The sequence below is a fragment of the Nymphaea colorata genome, chromosome 6 (genome assembly GCF_008831285.2).
Source record: "Nymphaea colorata isolate Beijing-Zhang1983 chromosome 6, ASM883128v2, whole genome shotgun sequence".
Lineage (NCBI taxonomy): Eukaryota > Viridiplantae > Streptophyta > Magnoliopsida > Nymphaeales > Nymphaeaceae > Nymphaea > Nymphaea colorata.
The window spans coordinates 2,007,839-2,026,842 of record NC_045143.1 but is presented as its reverse complement, the minus strand read 5'-3'; the positions used below and the strand labels follow the sequence as shown (position 1 = coordinate 2,026,842).

The window sequence follows — 19,004 nt, the reverse complement described above, 5'->3', positions numbered from 1 at the left end:
CATTTTTGGCGTTGTTGCTTCCCTCGTTCTCGTTCTGGCGCTCTCTCTCCCGGGTCTTCTGTGGGAACGTGAATAATGGCGGATGGTCACCTCTTCAACAATATCCTCCTTGGAGGCCGAGGAGGCGCTGTAACTCTCTCTCTCTCTCTCTCTCTCTCTCTCTCTCTTTCTTTCTTGTTTGGCTTTCAAGCGGACGGTTTTTTAGGGTTTTATGGGCTTTACAGAGAGAATCTTACGGAGGAACAAAGTACTTTTCGGCTTAACTGAGAAAGTTGTGTTAGGGTTTTCAGATGGAAAATGGTCTTTCTCTTTTAGTTGTTTTGTCTCTTGCAGGCTGTGACGATCGTATCTGATGTTGTTCATCTTCTGGCTTTCAACTCTTATTTGTTATTTCGATATTTTAATTTTTTTTTGTTGCGTTTCTAGGTTTTAAGGACTGTACTTCCTTTGCTGGTTTGATTTACGGTCAGGTTCTGATACATTGTGTGTTTTTTTCCTTGGCATTGTTTTGATTTTTGCTGTGTTTGAAGTTTTCTGTTTTGAGTTTTGAATTTTGAAGTGATTCTGGTTTCTCTTGTGATTTTAAGACGGGGGTTGTCTCTTTGTGATTTCCCTTTGCGATGTGACGGTTTCGTAACTGCGGCTCCAGTACGGTTTAGGAAGCGTTGGGTTGTTTTACCAGGAATTCTTCCGATTCTTAGGGAGTTAATTGATCTTGATCGTACTTAGCTAGAGGTGACATATTTTCAGTCTTCTGAGAACAGTTTTTTTTATGGATTTTGGTCGTCGGAAGTTCCATGGAGTTTCTGAAACAGTTTATTTTATATATATATTTTTTTGAATTTAGAACCCAGGACAATTTAGGGTCCATTCTGGAGGCATTGTATGGCGCAAGCTGGGTGGTGGGAAGGCTGTGGAAGTTGATAAATCTGACATAGTGAGTTTGATGTGGATGAAAGTTCCAAGAGCATATCAGCTTGGTGTACGGATTAAAGCGGGACTTGTTTACAAGTTCACAGGCTTCCGCGAGCAGGTATTGTCATGGTTCTCATGGACTCACGGTTTTATTTGAAATGCTCCAGGAAGCGGAATTGGAAGTGAAGGTGATATTTATCTTGCTTTAGGATTCGTATATGTTTGAAGCTTTCTCATCCCTTGGTCTTTCTTATGAAATTCATTTAGGATTTGTTTATTTTTAAGTGTATAGTTTATCATCAATGTTGGAAATTATTTATCGTTTGTTTATGTTGGGGCGGGTGGTTAAGCAATTATATTTGTAATAGCCCATCCAATTTGCCAACTTCGTTTCTAAGTTTGAGCTCTTAAATATGAGACCACCATTAGGCTATTCCCCATTCTTTGGATACTATAATAAATCTGAAAAAAAATGGAAGTGGGTTTGTCATTCTTCCAACTCCTTAGGTATATTCTTAATATAAGAAGATCTAGGAGACTAGGATTGGAAGCTAAGGTTGCACGTAGTTCTTGTCTAGGACACTTATCAACAAATGGGTGCTAGTTCTGTGACTGAACGCACGAACTAGGTGACTCATCCATAGGGTGTCATTATACACATAGTCCTTGACGGTAAAATAACATGTTTGATTGGACTTTCTATTCAAAAGGAAGGTTTAAAGGAATCCCATCTGAGCCCCTACGGTTATCGATTTGATAAGTGAAACACGAGGGAAAGATTATCTCATGTATGAGGCTCATGGTGTCAAAAATATTATTGTGAGGCAAATGACTTTCAGCCATGTGGGCATCTCAGCATCTAATTAGTTAAATTAAATGATGGAGGTTTTTTCTTTTTCATGTTTTTCGTTGTGTGCATGTAGTTTGCTCTTAATTGTAAGGGATTTGTTTCTCGCTATTGTATCAACATCACTGACATTTTGATTGGATGGTCATTTTCTTTACTGAATACTTTCTTGACTTCTTGGAAGGGAGTTGGGAACTTGTTCTGTTGGCACCTTGATCTTGTCTTAATTGTTATGCATTACCTTCTTCTATCGTCTTGATGCACTGTCTTCTATTCCTTCATTGCCAGGATCTCAACAATATGATGAATTGCACAATTTTTTAAAATTATGTTGTTTTTATTATGTTTTATTCTCTTGTTGGCAGGATGTCAACAATTTGACAAGCTATATGCAAAATAAAGTGGATATAACACCAGAGGAGAAACAACTGTCAATTAGTGGCCAAAATTGGGGTGAAGTAGATCTAAATGGTAAAGTGACGCAACTTCTGTTTCACTTACAATCATTCTTTCAATCAAGCCGTCATTTGATTTATATTTTCCTTGTTTATGCATTGAACTGACAATTTAAGTTGCAGACAAAGCATGTCTAATCTTTAAAAATGCAAAAGAAAAAATTGCTAGTCAAGCTAGTGCCATGTAATGGGATTTAATATGCCTAGTCAACTAACTAATGTATTATTATGATGGATTCTACTTTGAGGGTCACCACTATATCGATCAAGAAAGTTGAAGGGTAATGTTTTCCAATGTTTTAAGACTTACTGTGTCAACTCATAGATTTCGACTGACCACCTGATATTAAAACTTGTTGATTTGGCTCAATTTAGCTCCTTATTGGGTCTAGGAGGGCTCATTTATGACTGAAACTCGGGTTGACTCGGCTTGGTCGGTTTGACTCAGTTTGCATTTTGGTGATAAGATTGAGTTGTTTTCATTGACATGTTGATACTTGCTACTAAATTATGTTGAAGTATCCCACTGCAAAGTAGAAACAGCAGTTTAATTGTCTGGGCTCTTGTTATCATATGAGTAAATATAACTTAGTTATTACTTTATTTGATGTTAAGTTGACATATTTCTGAGTTGTAAATGTAATCAATAAATCTCAGTTTATATATTGATTTTCTTTGGAAAACAGTCATCAACAGAACTTGGCCAGGGTCACAAAGTTCACCCCTGGCCCTGAGTCACTAGTAAAGAATGGACGAGTCAAGTGTTGAGTCATTAGATTTTAAAACAGATTTTCAACTTCTAAAATTGGGCCATTTGCAGGGTGGTTACTATGCAGTTCTTTAATAACTTCAGGCTAGAAGAGTTGTTGGCATACTTCAAACTAAATTTGGATTGTTGAGTAATATAGATGCCAGCATATTTGATTTATCAAAACACTGGATCTGTTTATTAGGAAAAGTGTCTTACTTTAGTTGGACTCAGTCTTGATATATGGTTCAGGTGACTGAGTCTAAATCTAAATCCAAACCCAAGATGTGATTAGGATGTGAGCTGATTATATGTGTAGCACGGATCTTATCAGCTACTGCTGTTGGATGTGGATTTGGTTTCAGAGGTTCAAGTCTGAATCGGAGTCTAAGTCCGACAAGGAAGGTCTGACTAAGTCAAATTTGGTAAACTGATGTGAGTCCAAACTTTTTATCCATCTCTATTGGGAGTGATGAGTTAAACTGATCTATATGGAAGGAAAAGATGTTTGAGTACCCTTCTGCTTAATTTGGAAAACATATAATGTGATCTGCTGCCTTTTCTTTGTTTTCTGTACTGTTTACAACAAGTGTGGCTTGTACAGTGTACTTATTATGTTTTATGGGCTAGCCACTTAGCCTGTTAGTCTTGTAGAGATTTTAATTTGGGAGTATCACCATTGTAATCTACCTTGAACTGGCAGGAAATATGTTGACTTTCTTGGTTGGTTCAAAGCAAGCTTTGGAGGTATCTTTAGCAGATGTATCTCAGATACATTTACAAGGCAAGAATGATGTTATGTTGGAGTTTCATTTGGATGATACTACTGGTGCAAATGAGGTCTGTTATCATTTTCAGTTGTATGCTATTTATTTTTGGCCAATAGCCTGTAAGATTGCTAATGTGGTCCCATTAGCAGTATTTGCCTGGGTTGTCTATTATTATTTACAAGCAGAAATTTGGTAAAACTTTTGCGATTTAAACAGTAAATTAAAACTGGAAATAATAGTGAAAGAGGATCTTATGGTGATGCGGCAATGACCCCATAATAGAGATTACTTTGGAGCTTCATTGATTTTCTTGTAAGAAATTAGTAGATAGCTAATAATTTTGTTATGCTTATAATACTTTTTATTTTTTTAAACACCAGAAATTTCCTAAATGACACAACTTTGTTGAAACATGCCTGGAAAACCTTGCTGATAAAAATATGAGGATGATTTTTATGGCCATGGGATTTGGAAGAATTAACCAAGTTTAAGACAGAAAAAACAAATCTTTAGCTATGTGCTCAAGAGTGCTAAGCTGCAGATAAAGGTCTGAAGTAAGGACCTGAGCAAAGTTAGTTGGTCTTAAATGGCACTGTTGAAGGAAAGAAGAAAATAGAGAGCTTTTTTTTTCCCGCGGGAGGTTGGGGGAGGAGGGGGCAAAGTTTTCAAATTCCTTGCATGAACTGTCTGAGCTTGAAAAGGCATACTTGGTGCCTAGGCAAAACCAATTGGTCCCAATTTGCGGGTACGGGTACAGACCATTTTTAAAAAACTTGGGTGCGGGGGTACGGCCGTAACACACATGCACATATACATATATATGTCAAAAAATTTCAAACAGAATAACATATTCACACATATATATATTAAAAAATTACAAACAGAATAACATATTCATAATTCATAATCCAAAATTTATCAGTCTTGATTCTCATTCTCCTTAGTCACATAAAGTACCACCTGAATAATAAGAGGAATGAATTGACGAGAGACCAAAGGGCCAACAAGGAACTAGATACAGAAGTTGAACAAAAGTAAGAAGTACAGTCAAGTGGCTGCATAAATTCCCTTAATGTGCTTATTACAAGCAGTAAAAATTTTCAGTTTGGAGTGAAAAACAATCCATGAACTACATAGCAATCAGTTTCATCAAAGGAAAGGTGTCTACAACATCTACAAGTTTATAAAAATTAACTTATGACAATGGCAATGGCAATCACAGTAGAAGCACAAACAAAATAACATACACTTTTACATAAGTAACATAACAAACAAAAGAGGGAACACGGAACAAAAAAAAAAAAGGAACAAAGAAAAGGGAATCGACTACAGGCAATGAACAAAAATGAAGAAACCCTCTGCAGGCGACAAATAGAAAAAGGATTCAGAAAAAATAAGACGATGGAAGGCTCTGCCGGTGAAAAGCGCCGTTTGCTGGCACCGGAGATGATGGAAGGCTCAGCCCATCGACAGAAAATGAGAAAACGATGAAAAAAAGCAAATACCATCGCTGTTCGCCGCCCGTCGCCCGCCGCCGTCGGAGATCGTCTGCTGTCGCTGTTTGTCGCCTGCAGCCGCCGGTCTCTGCCCCTGCCTTTGCCCGTTACCGTGCGTGGTCGTCGGTGAGAGAGGAACGCTGTGCGTGAGAGAGGAAGAAACGAACGAAACGAAAAAGGTTTTAGGGTTTTGATATATTTAACGTTAAAATGGTTTAAAACGTGAAAATATTAAAAAACGTTAAAATGAAAATGGACAACTTTAGACTCGGTCAACTTTGATCGAGTCTGAAAATGGTCGAATATGACCCTGGGTGTGTTGACCGCACCCGATGCGGTCAACGCCGCACTTCTGGCGTACCCACCAACGTACCTGTATCGGTACCAGTGTCGTACCGGTACCATGCGGGTACTCCTCCTAGGAGGAGTACCTGTGTGACATAGGTGGGAAGGAAAGAAGCAAAGGGAGACAAAAGAGGGATGGGATGAGGATCGACTCCAAAGAGTATCTTAGAAGCTGGAAGAATATAAGACATGGTTTTATAGAGAGGCACAATTAATTAAATCTTTTTGTTTGAACCAATTTTAGTATCCTAGGCTACTTTCCACTTGCTTAGCTCTTTGAAACTAAGTCACATGGGTGCGGCGAACTATGGTGGTGCACCCGCACCGATTGGGTGCTGGTGCTGACCGACATGGCGTCAAATGAGTTTTGACCATTCTGAAAAATGTTTTGGCCGAGTTTTCATTGATATATCGATTCAAGTTAACCCTGATAATAAAAGTTTAAAGTTATAGATAAATAAAATTACTTATATAACAAATAACAAACTGCCGCATCCCACCCCGGCATCGGCACCCACACCAGCACCTGCACTCCGCACCCATGTGACATAGCCCTGAAATGCATTGAGGCGCAGCTGTTGACTGGACGTCTAAGGCCTGGAATACAATCATGAAAAATTGGAAGTACCAATATAGAGAGAAGCAATAATTTTTTTTTTGTTTGAACAAATTTTAGGCACCTAGGTGGTCGTCCGCTTGTTTAGACCACTTAAAGGTGTGCCCCTAAGCTGTGCGTTGGAGCAACATAGTTACTTAGGTATTATGTGCTATTAGCTGCTGGAGATTCATCCTACATCATGGTGTTAAAAATGTTTTGTCTAGAAAGTCACACACATGCAGTATCTTGCTTTTTCTTACTTTTCCTGCTTCTGATTATAGAAGGACTCACTGATGGAATTGGCCTTCCACGTACCTAATACAAATACAACCTTTGTTGGAGATGAAACACGGCCTCCAGCGCAGGTGAGTTTATGAGCTTGCTTAGTTATAAATTGTATAAAGAAATTTTTGAAACAGGGGCTGAGTTTGTTAATCTGAAAACGATGATGAAATGGAATCAATGGGCATAACACTTGGATGAGCGATGAACTATTGATGAATTCTTATTCTGAATAATAGGTTTTCCAAGAAAAAATGATGTCCATGGCAGACGTTGGTGCATCAGGTGAGGAAGCTGTTGCTATGTTTGATGGGGTTGCTATATTAACTCCTAGGTATGGAAGCTTTCCGCAAACGATGAAGTATTTCTGTAATGCAGTTGTAGTTCATTGGTAGTTAATTAGCATGTTGAAGATTATAGGTTGTGGAGGTGTCTTAATTCCAGAAAAGGTACTTGAAGATTATGGGTTGTGGAAGTGTCTTAATTCCAGAAAAGGTACTCATAGTCTCATATGCTTAACTTATGCAGAGGACGCTACAATATTGAGCTTCATATGTCATTTTTGCGGCTTCAAGGACAAGCAAATGATTTCAAGATTCAGTACAGCAGCATAGTTCGTCTTTTTCAGTTGCCTAAGGTTTAATGAATATCCATGCTAATCCTTGAAGTCTAAAATGGTCCTTTTCTTGCTCGGAAATTATCATTTAGAATGCTTAGACATCCCTATCTTCTTTAGTCATATTTTCTTGAGATATTTTTCTTGATTTTCACTCGTTTTTGCAGTCTAATCAACCACATATTTTTGTTATTGTTACATTGGATCCGCCTATTCGGAAGGGGCAAACTTTGTATCCACATATTGTGATGCAGGTAAAGTCTGTTACATACTGTTTCTTGTTCTGGAACTCATGTCCAACGGTGGCTTTGCTCTGTTTCCATCTTTAACATATGTTCTTTCATTCCTTTTTTTTTTTTTTTTGCTTTTTTAGTTTGAACGGGACAGAGTCATTGAAAGTAAGCTGTCCATTAGTGAAGATCTCTTGAAAACAAAGTACAAGGACAGGCTAGAAGCATCTCATAAGGTTATTGATATCTTATTTTATTATTTTTTTCTGTTCTAGTGTTAGCTGCTACTTTTTCTTTTTAATCTTGCAAGTTGCAATTAAGTGGTAAAAGTATGGTACTTGCTGTCCAAGCAGGTTTGTGTTAGGAAAAATGGATGCTTCCATGTCATGGGATTTGTCTTTTCTACCTTTATAGTCATTATTGTTCCTTATCCATCCAAGAAGAACGTGTTGATGGTTATCCAACTACCATAAGCAGGGCGGGGCCAGGATTTTGTGTGTTTCTTAGGTTGGGGGAGGAGTGAGGTAAACAGTTCAAAGGTCAGACCTATTGTCACAGACTCACAGGAACCACTATACTTTTTCAAAATTCTTATATGGCCAAAATAAGACATCTAAAATTTTAACAGGTTGCTTCTTAATTTTTCAGAGTATCTGGAAGGGCCATGGCTGATGGCTTCTGCCAGCCCCCCATTGGCCTGCCCTTGACCATGAGTTCGGTTTTTGGGTGTTTCTATTGGAAAGAAAGTTATCAACATGAATGTTCTAGTAAATAATGTAATTTTATAGTTCTCATATTGAAAAATTCTTAGGATAGATCTTTCTTTCAGCTGCAGGTTTTCAAAATTACAGACACAATATGTGTTCCTGTGTATGTTATGTATATGGATCACTTCCATTGTTATGATTATGCATCTGTTAATCTATGCCACCAGCTCAATTCTTTTACAATTAGCTTGTATTTTGGACTGGTACCTTTTAAACCTTGCATATGCTTGAAGCAGCTGTTTATGTCAGCTCCAAAGAGTAAAAGGGCAAGTTTGTTATTGAGGTTGGTTTTTTTTTACATAGTTCAATTCAATTCACGTTGCTTACTTGGATTTAAATGCTCCCATAAAGAAATTGTGTTTTGCACGAGCATGTCATTGCTTTTCTTTCTTTTTAGTATCTTTCTTTCCGGTGATCAGTGTTAAAATGGATATTGGTGATACGTTTGGAAATGGGTTCCTTCTGTGGTGATTTATTTAAGACGTCATAGCAGTTGGAGTTGACAATTTCTTTTGGTTATCTGCGGTTACAAATGTAGTTTTATGTCTTCTATCTACTGAAATGGACCCTATGCTGTCTGGTTCCTCTGCCCACTTTTATGTCTATTTCTGCTGCAAAAGGAATGGGCACAGATTCTGCATTTACTTGTATTAATTTGGTAGGACGTGACAAAATCTGTTCCTTGGGTGGTTTCTTTTGAAATATTTGGTTCGTTCAGGGCACTTTATGTATTTCTTATCTGAATTCTCATTGATTTGTATGAGGTAACTAAAATATGGTCCTTTTTTCTTTTGAGATTTTCCAGGGTTTGATAGCTGATGTATTCACTCAGACATTGAGAGGATTATCTGGTGCTAAAGTAACACGACCTGGGAAATTCCGTAGTGCTCAGGATGGCCTGGCAGTAAAGTCATCATTAAAAGCTGAAGATGGAATTCTCTATCCTCTTGAGAAGGGCTTTTTCTTTCTGCCCAAGCCCCCCACACTTATATTGCATGATGAGGTACTTGTCCTCAATCTGAAGGTTGTGTGATTGTTTGCACTTGCATGTGCTTTTCTGCTTGTTCAATAGGGATTGTTGTCTTCTTCATAACCAGATTGAGTATGTTGAGTTTGAGAGGCATGGAGCTGGAGGGGCGGTTATGTCATCTCACTACTTTGATCTGTTAGTAAAATTGAAAAGCGAACAGGAGCATCAATTCAGGAACATTCAGAGAAATGAATATCATAATCTCTTTGATTTTATAAGGTTGTTAAGCTTCTGATTCATAATTATTGCTTTGTCTAGATTTTGTGGCTGCTTTAAATTCTGACAAATGATTCTCTCAGCTCAAAAGGTTTGAAGATCTTGAACCTCGGCGCCACCCAGACAACAGGGGGTGTTGCAGATGTTCTTAATGATGATGATGATGATGCTGTTGACCCTCATCTTGAGCGCATAAAAAATCAACGCGATGAAGGTGGTGAAGAAAGCGATGAAGAGGTAATTCATTAATTGATTTGTTCTGTGGTGTTCTGGTTCTGTGGTTCAGCATAACTCCTTTTCTTATTTTGGTTGGACTATTCAGGATGAAGATTTTGTTGTTGATAAAGATGATAGTGGTTCCCCTACTGATGATTCAGAAGAAGAAGATTCAGATGCCAGTGGAAGTGCAGAAGACAGGGAAGTAAGTCTTTTTTTTCAGCACATGGTTCTGTCATTCGATTTCATGTTGGTTAGTTTATGGATACGCCTCTGTCAAACAGATATCATACTTATAGTTGGTTTGAGACTGAAAAATGAAGTTAGCTTCATTTCCTTTTTTATTTTGTTGATGACTTTGATTCGCTAAATCAGAAGCCCGCAAGGAAAGAGGCTAAAAAAGAGTCTGTTACTGCAAAATCTACTCCTGGGAAAAAAAAGTCAAGGGATGAGGGTGATGATGGTTCGAAAAAAAGAAAGCAGCCAAAGAAGAAAAAGGATCCAAATGCACCAAAGAGAGCCATGTCTGCGTTTATGTTTTTCTCAACAAGTGAAAGAGAAGTAAGATGTTTGCATTATCTTTTTATGCATCTAAGCTTCTCTGCTTTGCTTCTGCGAATAAGCAGTTCCTTAGAAGGAAGGATTGGTTGGCTATGAAATAATTGTCTTTTGATGGTGAAAAAAATGCACTTTTATTTGTATTTCCTTATGTTTGAGTATGCAGAATTTATCTTTAGATGTTGAAAATATTGTTTTGCTTATGCTTTTTTTTTCATCAATGTTTGTCTGCTGCTTAATTGTTCGTTGCATATGCAGAATGTTAAGAGGAGCAACCCTGGGTTGTCCTTTACTGATGTTGGGAGGGCCCTTGGGGAGAAATGGAAGAAAATTTCTGGTACTTTTTTTATTCTCATCTCATATCCTTCTCACAAGCTACATCGATTATCGAAATCAGTTAAAGATCTCATCTCTTTTATTCATCAGCTAGGTTGATATTAAAGCATGCATCATAAGAAAAGGGTTCAGGATCTGTGGAATAATTTCCTTCACAATGTTAATCTATTTTTGCTGGTCCAGGTGAACCAGCACGCAAATGATGGTTTGCATATTTGTGTTTCTTGGAGCCTCTCTAACTTTAGTAATCCAAAAGCAGATCTACTTTTCATAGTTAAACTGCACATGCTTGTGCATTCTGGATTAATAGATTTATGGGTACCAACATATAGCTACTCCAAGTTGACATGACTCTTCTTTGACACATTCTTGCCTGCCTAATGAACAAGAATTATTTATAGAATGAGACTACGTGCATGGCAACCTTTCCATAATACTCAAGGTTCTGTCTTATGGTTATTCTTTATTACACTCTTTTCTGCCTGGTGAAAGTCCACCAAATCAGATTAGGGTATGATCACGTGCAACCTTTTGTTAATACACAAGTTCTTTTGCCTTGAGAAAATGTTTATGGGCTCTCTGTTTTCTCCTCCAAGTTTTCTGTGGAATTTTGCTGCTTTTCCATATTTCTGTTTGCTTGAGATGAATGCTGGACCGAGAGCAGAAATCTCGTAAGATTGTGCAAACCTTTTGGTGGTTCAGAAGGCGTCCCACTCTTGCTTGCTTTGAATACATTGAAACAAAATTCTCCTTGAAATGGGTGGTGAACTCTCAATGGGTCCCATGAAAACTATGCCAGGTAAGGCATGGCGATAGTTGCCAAGTTGCACTTTGCAGAGACCTGCTGGATCAGTTTGTTTCTTCTCTCTGCAACATTAGGGTCTTGAGTAGTATTTGGAGGTCTGCTGGACCACTTTGTTTCAAATCTTTGAATTCCCTTTGCTCTGATTGAAGTTTTATTGGAGCAAGCATTTCGAGAAAAAATAACTGCGGTTTCCGGTGCTAACGTTCCGACTTCATGCAGGAGAAGAGAAAGAGCAGTATGAGGGGATGGCACGTGCAGATCAGAAGCGATACAAGGATGAAATGGCTGGGTATAAGAGTGGTCCTATCCATGTCGACTCTGAAGATGAGCCAGCCAGCGATTAGTGCCCATCCACTCACGGGAAGAGCTCTGTTGCTCTGTGCGACGGCACTGTTGATAGATTAGTAGGTGTACAGTCCTCTTTCGCACTGACCTCCTGACCGTAGTAGTTTCGTCATGTTTGTTCTTGATTCTGAATAGTCATGCAGAGAAACAGCTGCTAATTGTACTTCTGTCCAGAATAGCTGTTTGGGCGGGGACTTTCACCTCAGTCCAGCCAAAGAACGGATGGTACATCCGCTGGTTTCTTTGCGGTTGTAACAACGCTTACATTTACAAATCAACGCATTTCTGTGACGTTCTGTCGTCGCCGAGAGAAACAGCACCGCTAATGAAAATGAAGCGGTCCAGACGACGTTATCGGTTGGATGTTTGCTTAAAATATTTGGAGGTCGAGGAGGATACCTGGTTGCAACTGCTTGACGGGTGTGCATCCTTGGTCCAGACAAGTAGAAAGTTGGAAACTGCTAGAGGACGGTTCAAGTGAGGGCAATGTACGGAATTTGGGAGTGGTACCGGGTTAATGTGGGGTTAGGTTTCGAGGTTTAGGTTAGGGTCGACCCAACCATGTGTATTGAAATCTTCCGGCCATCATAAGTTCCATCTAATCACGTAGGTCATTGATCTCCCTTGGAACATACGGCCTGATGCAATGTATCGGTTTGTGTTATGTGAAGGACCGAAAGATTTTTTTCGTCCAATGTAGATGAAAAAATTCATAAATTCTAACTTTGGTTATCAAAGAGTCATGCAGCTCATTCATGAGGGTTTTTAATCTATAAGTGGAGAAAAAAAATAAAGAGAAGAAAATTATGAGCATTTAGGTACTTATTATTATATATATATGTTTTTAACAATTCATTTAAGCGAACTGGTTGGCTTTGAACCATAGTTCACTTATATACACAGAAGTGAAAGGAAAGTTACATCCTCCAACCTTTTGGAGTTTGGTTAAATCATGCCTGTTTAATGTAATGTATTGGTATTGGGTGGGCATGCTTGTATTGGGCAGTGCACTGTGAAAGGTTAAACGTTTCTTTCTCCAGATTCTCTCTCTCTCTCTCTCTCTCTCTCTATATATATATATATATATATATATATATATATATATATATATCAGCAGTCCAAGTAAACCTACAAAAAGTCGACACACCCTATCCTTTTGAGGAACCTGTTAGGTTTCGAACTCTCCAAATCTTTTAGTTGTACAAGCCATGATCTGCTGTCACTAAAAAAAGAGTCAAGTTGTGTATTATTGACATTTTATGTGAAACGTGTTCACAAACCAAAAGAGCTATGCATGTTTGCTTTTACTAACATCAGGTGCCCGCTTTGCTTGGATTACGAACTTGCTCAATCTCGTTTCATAACGTAAAGCTCTTTACCTCCTACTTGACTCATGACATTTTCTGCAAGATGTTCGTGACAAGGTGCCAAGAAACAACCATACCAAGCTTTGGCAGCCGCGTCATATTTCTCCAAGATCCACAAGATGAAGGGTGTTCCATGGGCTTACAGCTGTGTTGAGTGTCTCCTTCAGCAGTAGAACAGAGTGGGCTAGACTTATCGGCATTATTCGAGCATGCACATCAAGTCGAAAGCCAAGGTGAATCTATCTAGAAAGGCCATGCAACCACTGAGTATATGGAGTTCAGATGCTCGAGTAATTTGGGGTTCTTAACACCCATGTCAGCCTCCATGTTGTAAGAGTAAATAATATAAAGTTCATGAAAGTATCCTACGGCTAGCACCGTTGCTTGTAAGACGGTCCAAGGTTACTCGTTGAACTTACGGGAAAAAAAAAAGAGCTCGAAAACAGTTCATATTTGTGAAAGGCCCTTTAGCACTCTCAAGAACTTTCGCCACATGTCCAGATTTCGGCGGCAATTTAAATGGCCAGTATTCGGGTTTCTTGGAGTGCTCGTCCTAATTTCTTTCAAGCAGAGGAACTATTTCAACCAGATGTCTAACCGGTACATAATATACATTTACTAGTTTGTCGAGCATCATGTCATTTCAGCAACTTGCATCGCTGCCCCTAAAGTTCTCTCCAATCACTTGAGAAAAAAAAAAAAAGAATCATTCGAAAAAGACACGCATTCGGCAAAATAAACAGGTAGGTAACCTCATGCAACGATGGCCACAATACTTCGATAACAAATAAACAGGCAAAAAAATTATGGAAGCACCAACGTCACGCCTGGAAAGCACACTCACGACTGGTTACCGAGACATGCATTTTAGATAAGTTCTCCGCGTCATAAACAAAGAAAAAGGTCTAATGCACATGATGCTTAGGCTTGCAGTGCCAACATCAAAATAAGCTAGCATAAAAAACATGGGAAACTGGGTAAGACAGGAGAGAAGGAGACACACGCTGACATGCATGTGCCACGATTGACACATAATCGTATAATCGGGCAACTTTCAAAGAAACATCATCAAAATTCACCAACTCAACTAGCTGGGATGGAAGCTAAAAAGTGGAATTAAACTGATCACGCTTTTGAGATTTTCCATTGAAAAGTTGAAGTTCCACATATTTTCCAGCAGCTAGCGGTACATACAACAAACTGCAAGGGAAACATGTCCCGAAAAAAAGGGAAAAGGAAAAAGGAAAACCGCTCATCATTCTACAATGTTAAGGGCTAAGAACTCCAGAGATCTCTACAATGTTAGAGGCTGAGAACTTGACATGATGCAAAGCCGCACTATCTAAACCCGATCTTCTGAATTAACTGAATCTAAATCATATATTAACAGAAGTTAAAGCCATCGGATAGGCTTGTAACATGCACCCAGAATCCAGTTTTCCACCTGGAAACATGAAAATAAGGCATGTTAGCTAAACCATTAAGAGGAAGGATGGTCAAAATCCAAAAAACATGCAAGAACTGGAGCAACAGTTGCACCTAAACATGGTTGAGAACAGTGAGAGCAGATTCGGAATAGCTTGTGGACAGTGGTAGAACTAAAACACAAGCAGAAAAAGTCAGTAAAAAATTCAAACAAAATTCAGTTATAAATTTGAATATGACAGACAAGAGTACCATCCAATTTTTCTTGCAACCAATCTTGTGCACACATCAGAGCTTGCAGTGTCTGCAGATCTAGCGAACTCCGATAAGTGTCGAGCATCTTGCTTCCAGTGTTGAAAGTTGAATCCAATTCTACAGTTGAAACAGGGATGGCTAAAACATCACGAGCCATCCTAGCCAAAATAGGATACTTAGGCGTATTGACTTTCCACCAATTTAAAATGTTAAACTCCACATTCCGTGGAAATACTGCTTCTTCTAAATAGAGATCCAAATCCGTCTTTGACTGGTGGCTTTGTGAAGTTTCAGAGAGGTATTCATCAAATCCTTTCAACATATCTCTTGGATCATTGGTAAGGTTCATCGATAAGTTAACACCAGAATCATTTCTGTTACCGTTTCCTGTCCGTCTGTTGTCTTGAGAAGGCAAAGTCGAGTTTGAACGGGTAGCATACTCATTGTAAAGGCTCAAAATTCCATCATAGGTATCTTTGATTTGATCTGCAGCGTTTATACCATATATTTGTGGATAATAATACTCTACTAACTTCATCTTGAATCGAGGATCTAAGATAACAGCAACTGCCAAAATCAAGCTGCAGGTAGCCCAATATGTATCAAAAGTTTCTTTCATCTTCAATGCCACAGAATGCACAAAGGCATCTCCACTGCTACCCCACTGATTCAGTTGAAACATAATCGAGCAAATTGATGGGAAAAAGAGATTTGAAGTTGGGAATTTAGTCCCTGAGAAAATATGGGTAACCTCAACAAATGGCTTCAGGATAATGTTAATGCTACTTGCCATTTCCCATTCTCGAGCTGTTGGAGAAAAAGTGTAGCTAGCATCAAGCTTTTGCATACGAAACAATGCATCCTTGTATTCTAAAGCGCCTTCGATCATGAGATATGTAGAACTCCATTGAGTTGGGATATCAAGACACAAGCTCCTTTGACTATGAACTCGAGCCTGATGAACTGATTCATTGAACTTTTGCTCTCTTGCTTGTGAGCTTTTGATATACTTTATAGTCTCACGAATCTTGTGGATCACATCATGTACTGCTGTTAAGCCATCTTGAACGACCATATTGAGAACGTGTGCAGCACATCGCATGTGAAATGGCTGTGCATCAGTCATAAGCAATCTTTTTTGGTAGAGTGACTCTCTGATTCTAGTGACGAGATTTCCATTTTCAAGCGAATCATCTAACGTTATTGCAAACACTTTATGAGGAATATTCCACTCCATTAGACACGATTCAAGGATCTCAGAAAGTGCTTCACCAGTATGAGGGGATCCTACCATTACAAAATTGAGAATCTTTCTCTGCAGTTCCCACCCATCATCTATAAAATGTCCCACCAAGCACAAGTAGGCCACATTCTCACAAGAAGTCCACATCTCTGTCGTAAGACTAACCTTACCAGAAATATTTGCCAAGATTTGCTTCAGTTTCTCATTCTCTTTCTCATAAATTGCCAAGCAATCTGCCTTGACAGTGTCAAGTGATACCATGTTAAATGCAGGTTGAAGATTGTTCACAAACACCCTGAACCCAATATGCTCAACCATCGAAAATGGATATCCATGTAAAATGATCATATGTGCAAGGTCAAGTCGACTTCTTTCTTGGCTAAATTTAACATTGCTTACAGTGACAGTTCTCTCTCTTCTCTTCTTTCGTACCGAAAGCAATTGCTGGCTGTCATCAGCATTGGCTCTTCTGGGGCATCTCTCTAGATGTTTTTTCAAATGTGACGTACCGCTGCTAGTCCCTCCCACAAATTCCTTCTTACATAGATTGCAGACAGCCATGTCCTTGCCATTCTTCTTAATTCTTTCAAAATCATTCCACACAGCAGACCTCAACCTACTTGGCCGTTTTTGAGTTATGGATTTTGACATCTGTACCATATTGCTATCATTTTCTTCACTAGCAGTCTGAGTAGGGGTGGTAGGGATAATAGACATGGTGCAGATGGTATGTCACCAAAACCTGAACACTTAAATATACTTTCACCAACTTCAACAAACAAAAGTGTGCTGGTAGGATGCACAGTCAATTTCCAGAAGATGCTTGAATCATATTTGATCTGATGCACTATCTGCTTACATAGACCTAACCAGAATCTTTCCTGCCAGATTGAAAATATACACAATCTAGTTAGAACTGGTTTCTGCCATAATGCCATTGCCGACTGAATAGAAACTTCAAATTCAAAATGCCAAAGATGCTGACAGCTAGCAGGTAAGTGAAGAAACTGAATAGAATAGAGAATCAAACTTGTTACAATGGGGTCATCTCCAATTGCTAAACTACGCGTGGAGTGAAACGGAGCATGATAAGGCCAGACGGAATGTACCAAGAAATTTGGACAAACACGATCAAGCATGATGGGAACGTGGCAAGGATTGGATTGAGTTCACACGCAAACAACGTAAAGGCCAACCCGACCAGATTCGGCAGAATCAAATTCATGCGGTTTTCGCACTAGAAAAGAATCTGAACATGATAATTCGATGAACAAGAACCAGTATTCCTGTCTTTGCACTTATTTGGACCGATTGAAGTACGGGATTTGGATTCAACGCAGTACTCCGTGCAAGATCGGGACTAGTCATTGGTGGGACACGACTTATTCTACTGCATGCCATTAAACAAACTCGGACTTGGTTAGATATCCAACGTGAAACTGGACCCCGAACCTGAATCCAACCATAGAAGGCGTGAATCGTGATCAGGTTCTGTTGGATTCGGATACTCATAGATCCAAATCCAACCCAACCCAACCCAACCCAACCCGTCTAATGAAAATTCTGGGTCAGTACATGGACAAAGCAGATGAGACCGGATTGAGTCCTGCATCTCCAACCTCAGGTCTGAAACCAATGCCAAGCCAACCAGAAAACTTGAAAGTGGCTCATAGGCACTGAGTTTTGGCAAAACCTAGGTCCACACGACCCGTTTACGTCCAAAAGATATAACCGAGACCGGCCTCAGCCGAAACCTCTGGGCATCTCTCTCTCCCCAACACACACACACACAGAAGCAACTTCTTAGAGCACACCGAATATCTTTCTGCCCAATGAAGAGAGGAAGAAAGACCAGAACACCAAGTTTTCCGTCGACATATAAGTAAACCAGCAGAAACCCACATGCCCCAGAAACACCAACAATCGACGAACTACTTGGAGAGAAACAAACTTCCACGGAAGCAACACAGAGAGAAGATTGAAGAGGCACCACACAAATGCATTCAATCAAAGAGTATATCTTCTTCTGATACTATTAAGCAAGAGGAAGAAGAATAAGAAGAACCCACCTTTCAAGAAGTATGGAAGGAGCGGGACGTGGTCGCCGGAATCCTTCGCCGCGGCAGCCGGAGAACGGTGGGGGATAAGCGCGGGCAGAGGCGGTGGTCCTTGGGAGTTCAGAGTTTAGGGTTTCGGGTGGGAACTGGGAACCCGAATAAGAAGCCAACCCAAGTTGCTGCCTCGGCTCCAATTTGGGATAATCGCCCGAGATAACGCCACCTTAGGGTGGGACCCACTGCTCGTAACTATAAAGTTGTTTTTCGGGTCGGATGTTAAAGGCCCCATATTCCGGTCCGGGTATCCGGGACCACTTCTTATCCGTATCCAGAACCAGACTGGGTCAGGCCTTTATCCTCCAGATTTCCAAATTCAAAAATTACCGGTGCATAGGTCTCGCCTGATATTTTGATCTGCAATGGGCATGGACCCTCTCTGACTGGCCCATGGATTTTGGATCTGTCTGATCCAGGATATTATATGGGTCCGCTCTGGAGGTCAGGGCAACCAAATCGGAAAGTATCCCTTCTGTCTTAAGAAGAAAGCACGAGGAACTCACATCCATCATGCTCTGGTACTGGAGGCAGATTTAATTAGACTTCCGATCCGAGTCTGGTGTGCTATTATCAAACAAACATTGGATCTTCAAGTAAAGTTGAGAGCAGGCCTTTGGATTATCAATTATCTGACCCAACTCTTAACTTTGGTCGCTCGATTTATGTTTTCAATTGGGCTTCTGAGAAGAGTATGCCCCAGACAACATATGGTCGTCTGCTTTCGATAGTTAAGCAGTCCTATGCCTCTACTTGCATGTTAGATAATCTCCCGTTTGCAGCATAGTGTAGTCGAAATGAAAATTGGCTGCCTACCAACCTGATACTCGATAGGTAGTCCAGTACTCGGCCCGTGATGGGCAGAGCTTTGACTGGTTATTTGACATTTAGGCTGACTCGATAAAAGAAACTTATCGGGTTGGACTGGCCCGGTTTGAGTACTGGGGCCCGACCCAACTCGATATATATATATATATATATATATTGACGTGATAACTAAATCTAGGTGGGGGGGATGCTTTGGCTAG

The 19,004-nt window shown here is 39.7% G+C and overlaps 2 protein-coding genes across 3 annotated transcripts; one reads left to right on the top strand and one right to left on the bottom strand.

Moving 5' to 3' along the window:
• LOC116256245 (FACT complex subunit SSRP1-like) lies at positions 1 to 11,866 on the top strand. Of its 2 annotated transcripts, none has more exons than XM_031632545.2 (16): positions 1 to 129; positions 848 to 1,033; positions 2,128 to 2,233; positions 3,669 to 3,805; positions 6,456 to 6,539; positions 6,696 to 6,790; positions 6,985 to 7,093; positions 7,240 to 7,326; positions 7,446 to 7,538; positions 8,875 to 9,072; positions 9,167 to 9,318; positions 9,399 to 9,552; positions 9,638 to 9,736; positions 9,907 to 10,092; positions 10,348 to 10,426; positions 11,450 to 11,866. In XM_031632545.2, exons 1-16 carry the CDS (start codon positions 76 to 78, stop codon positions 11,572 to 11,574), a joined length of 1,944 nt encoding a protein of 647 aa, XP_031488405.1. In that variant the 5' UTR covers positions 1 to 75; the 3' UTR covers positions 11,575 to 11,866. The 2 variants fall into 2 exon arrangements, with proteins under 2 accessions (XP_031488405.1, XP_031488406.1); XM_031632546.2 differs by lacking the exon at positions 1 to 129 and adding an exon at positions 592 to 735.
• Positions 11,867 to 14,053: 2,187 nt separating this feature from the next.
• On the bottom strand, positions 14,054 to 18,113 carry LOC116256820 (zinc finger BED domain-containing protein RICESLEEPER 2-like). The gene is made up of 4 exons (XM_031633316.2): positions 17,935 to 18,113; positions 14,620 to 16,746; positions 14,482 to 14,540; positions 14,054 to 14,386 (listed from the first exon to the last, which is right to left on the bottom strand). The coding sequence occupies exons 2-3, from the start codon at positions 16,580 to 16,582 to the stop codon at positions 14,482 to 14,484; spliced, it is 2,022 nt and encodes a 673-aa protein (XP_031489176.1). The 5' UTR covers positions 16,583 to 16,746; positions 17,935 to 18,113; the 3' UTR covers positions 14,054 to 14,386.
• Positions 18,114 to 19,004: the final 891 nt, after the last annotated feature.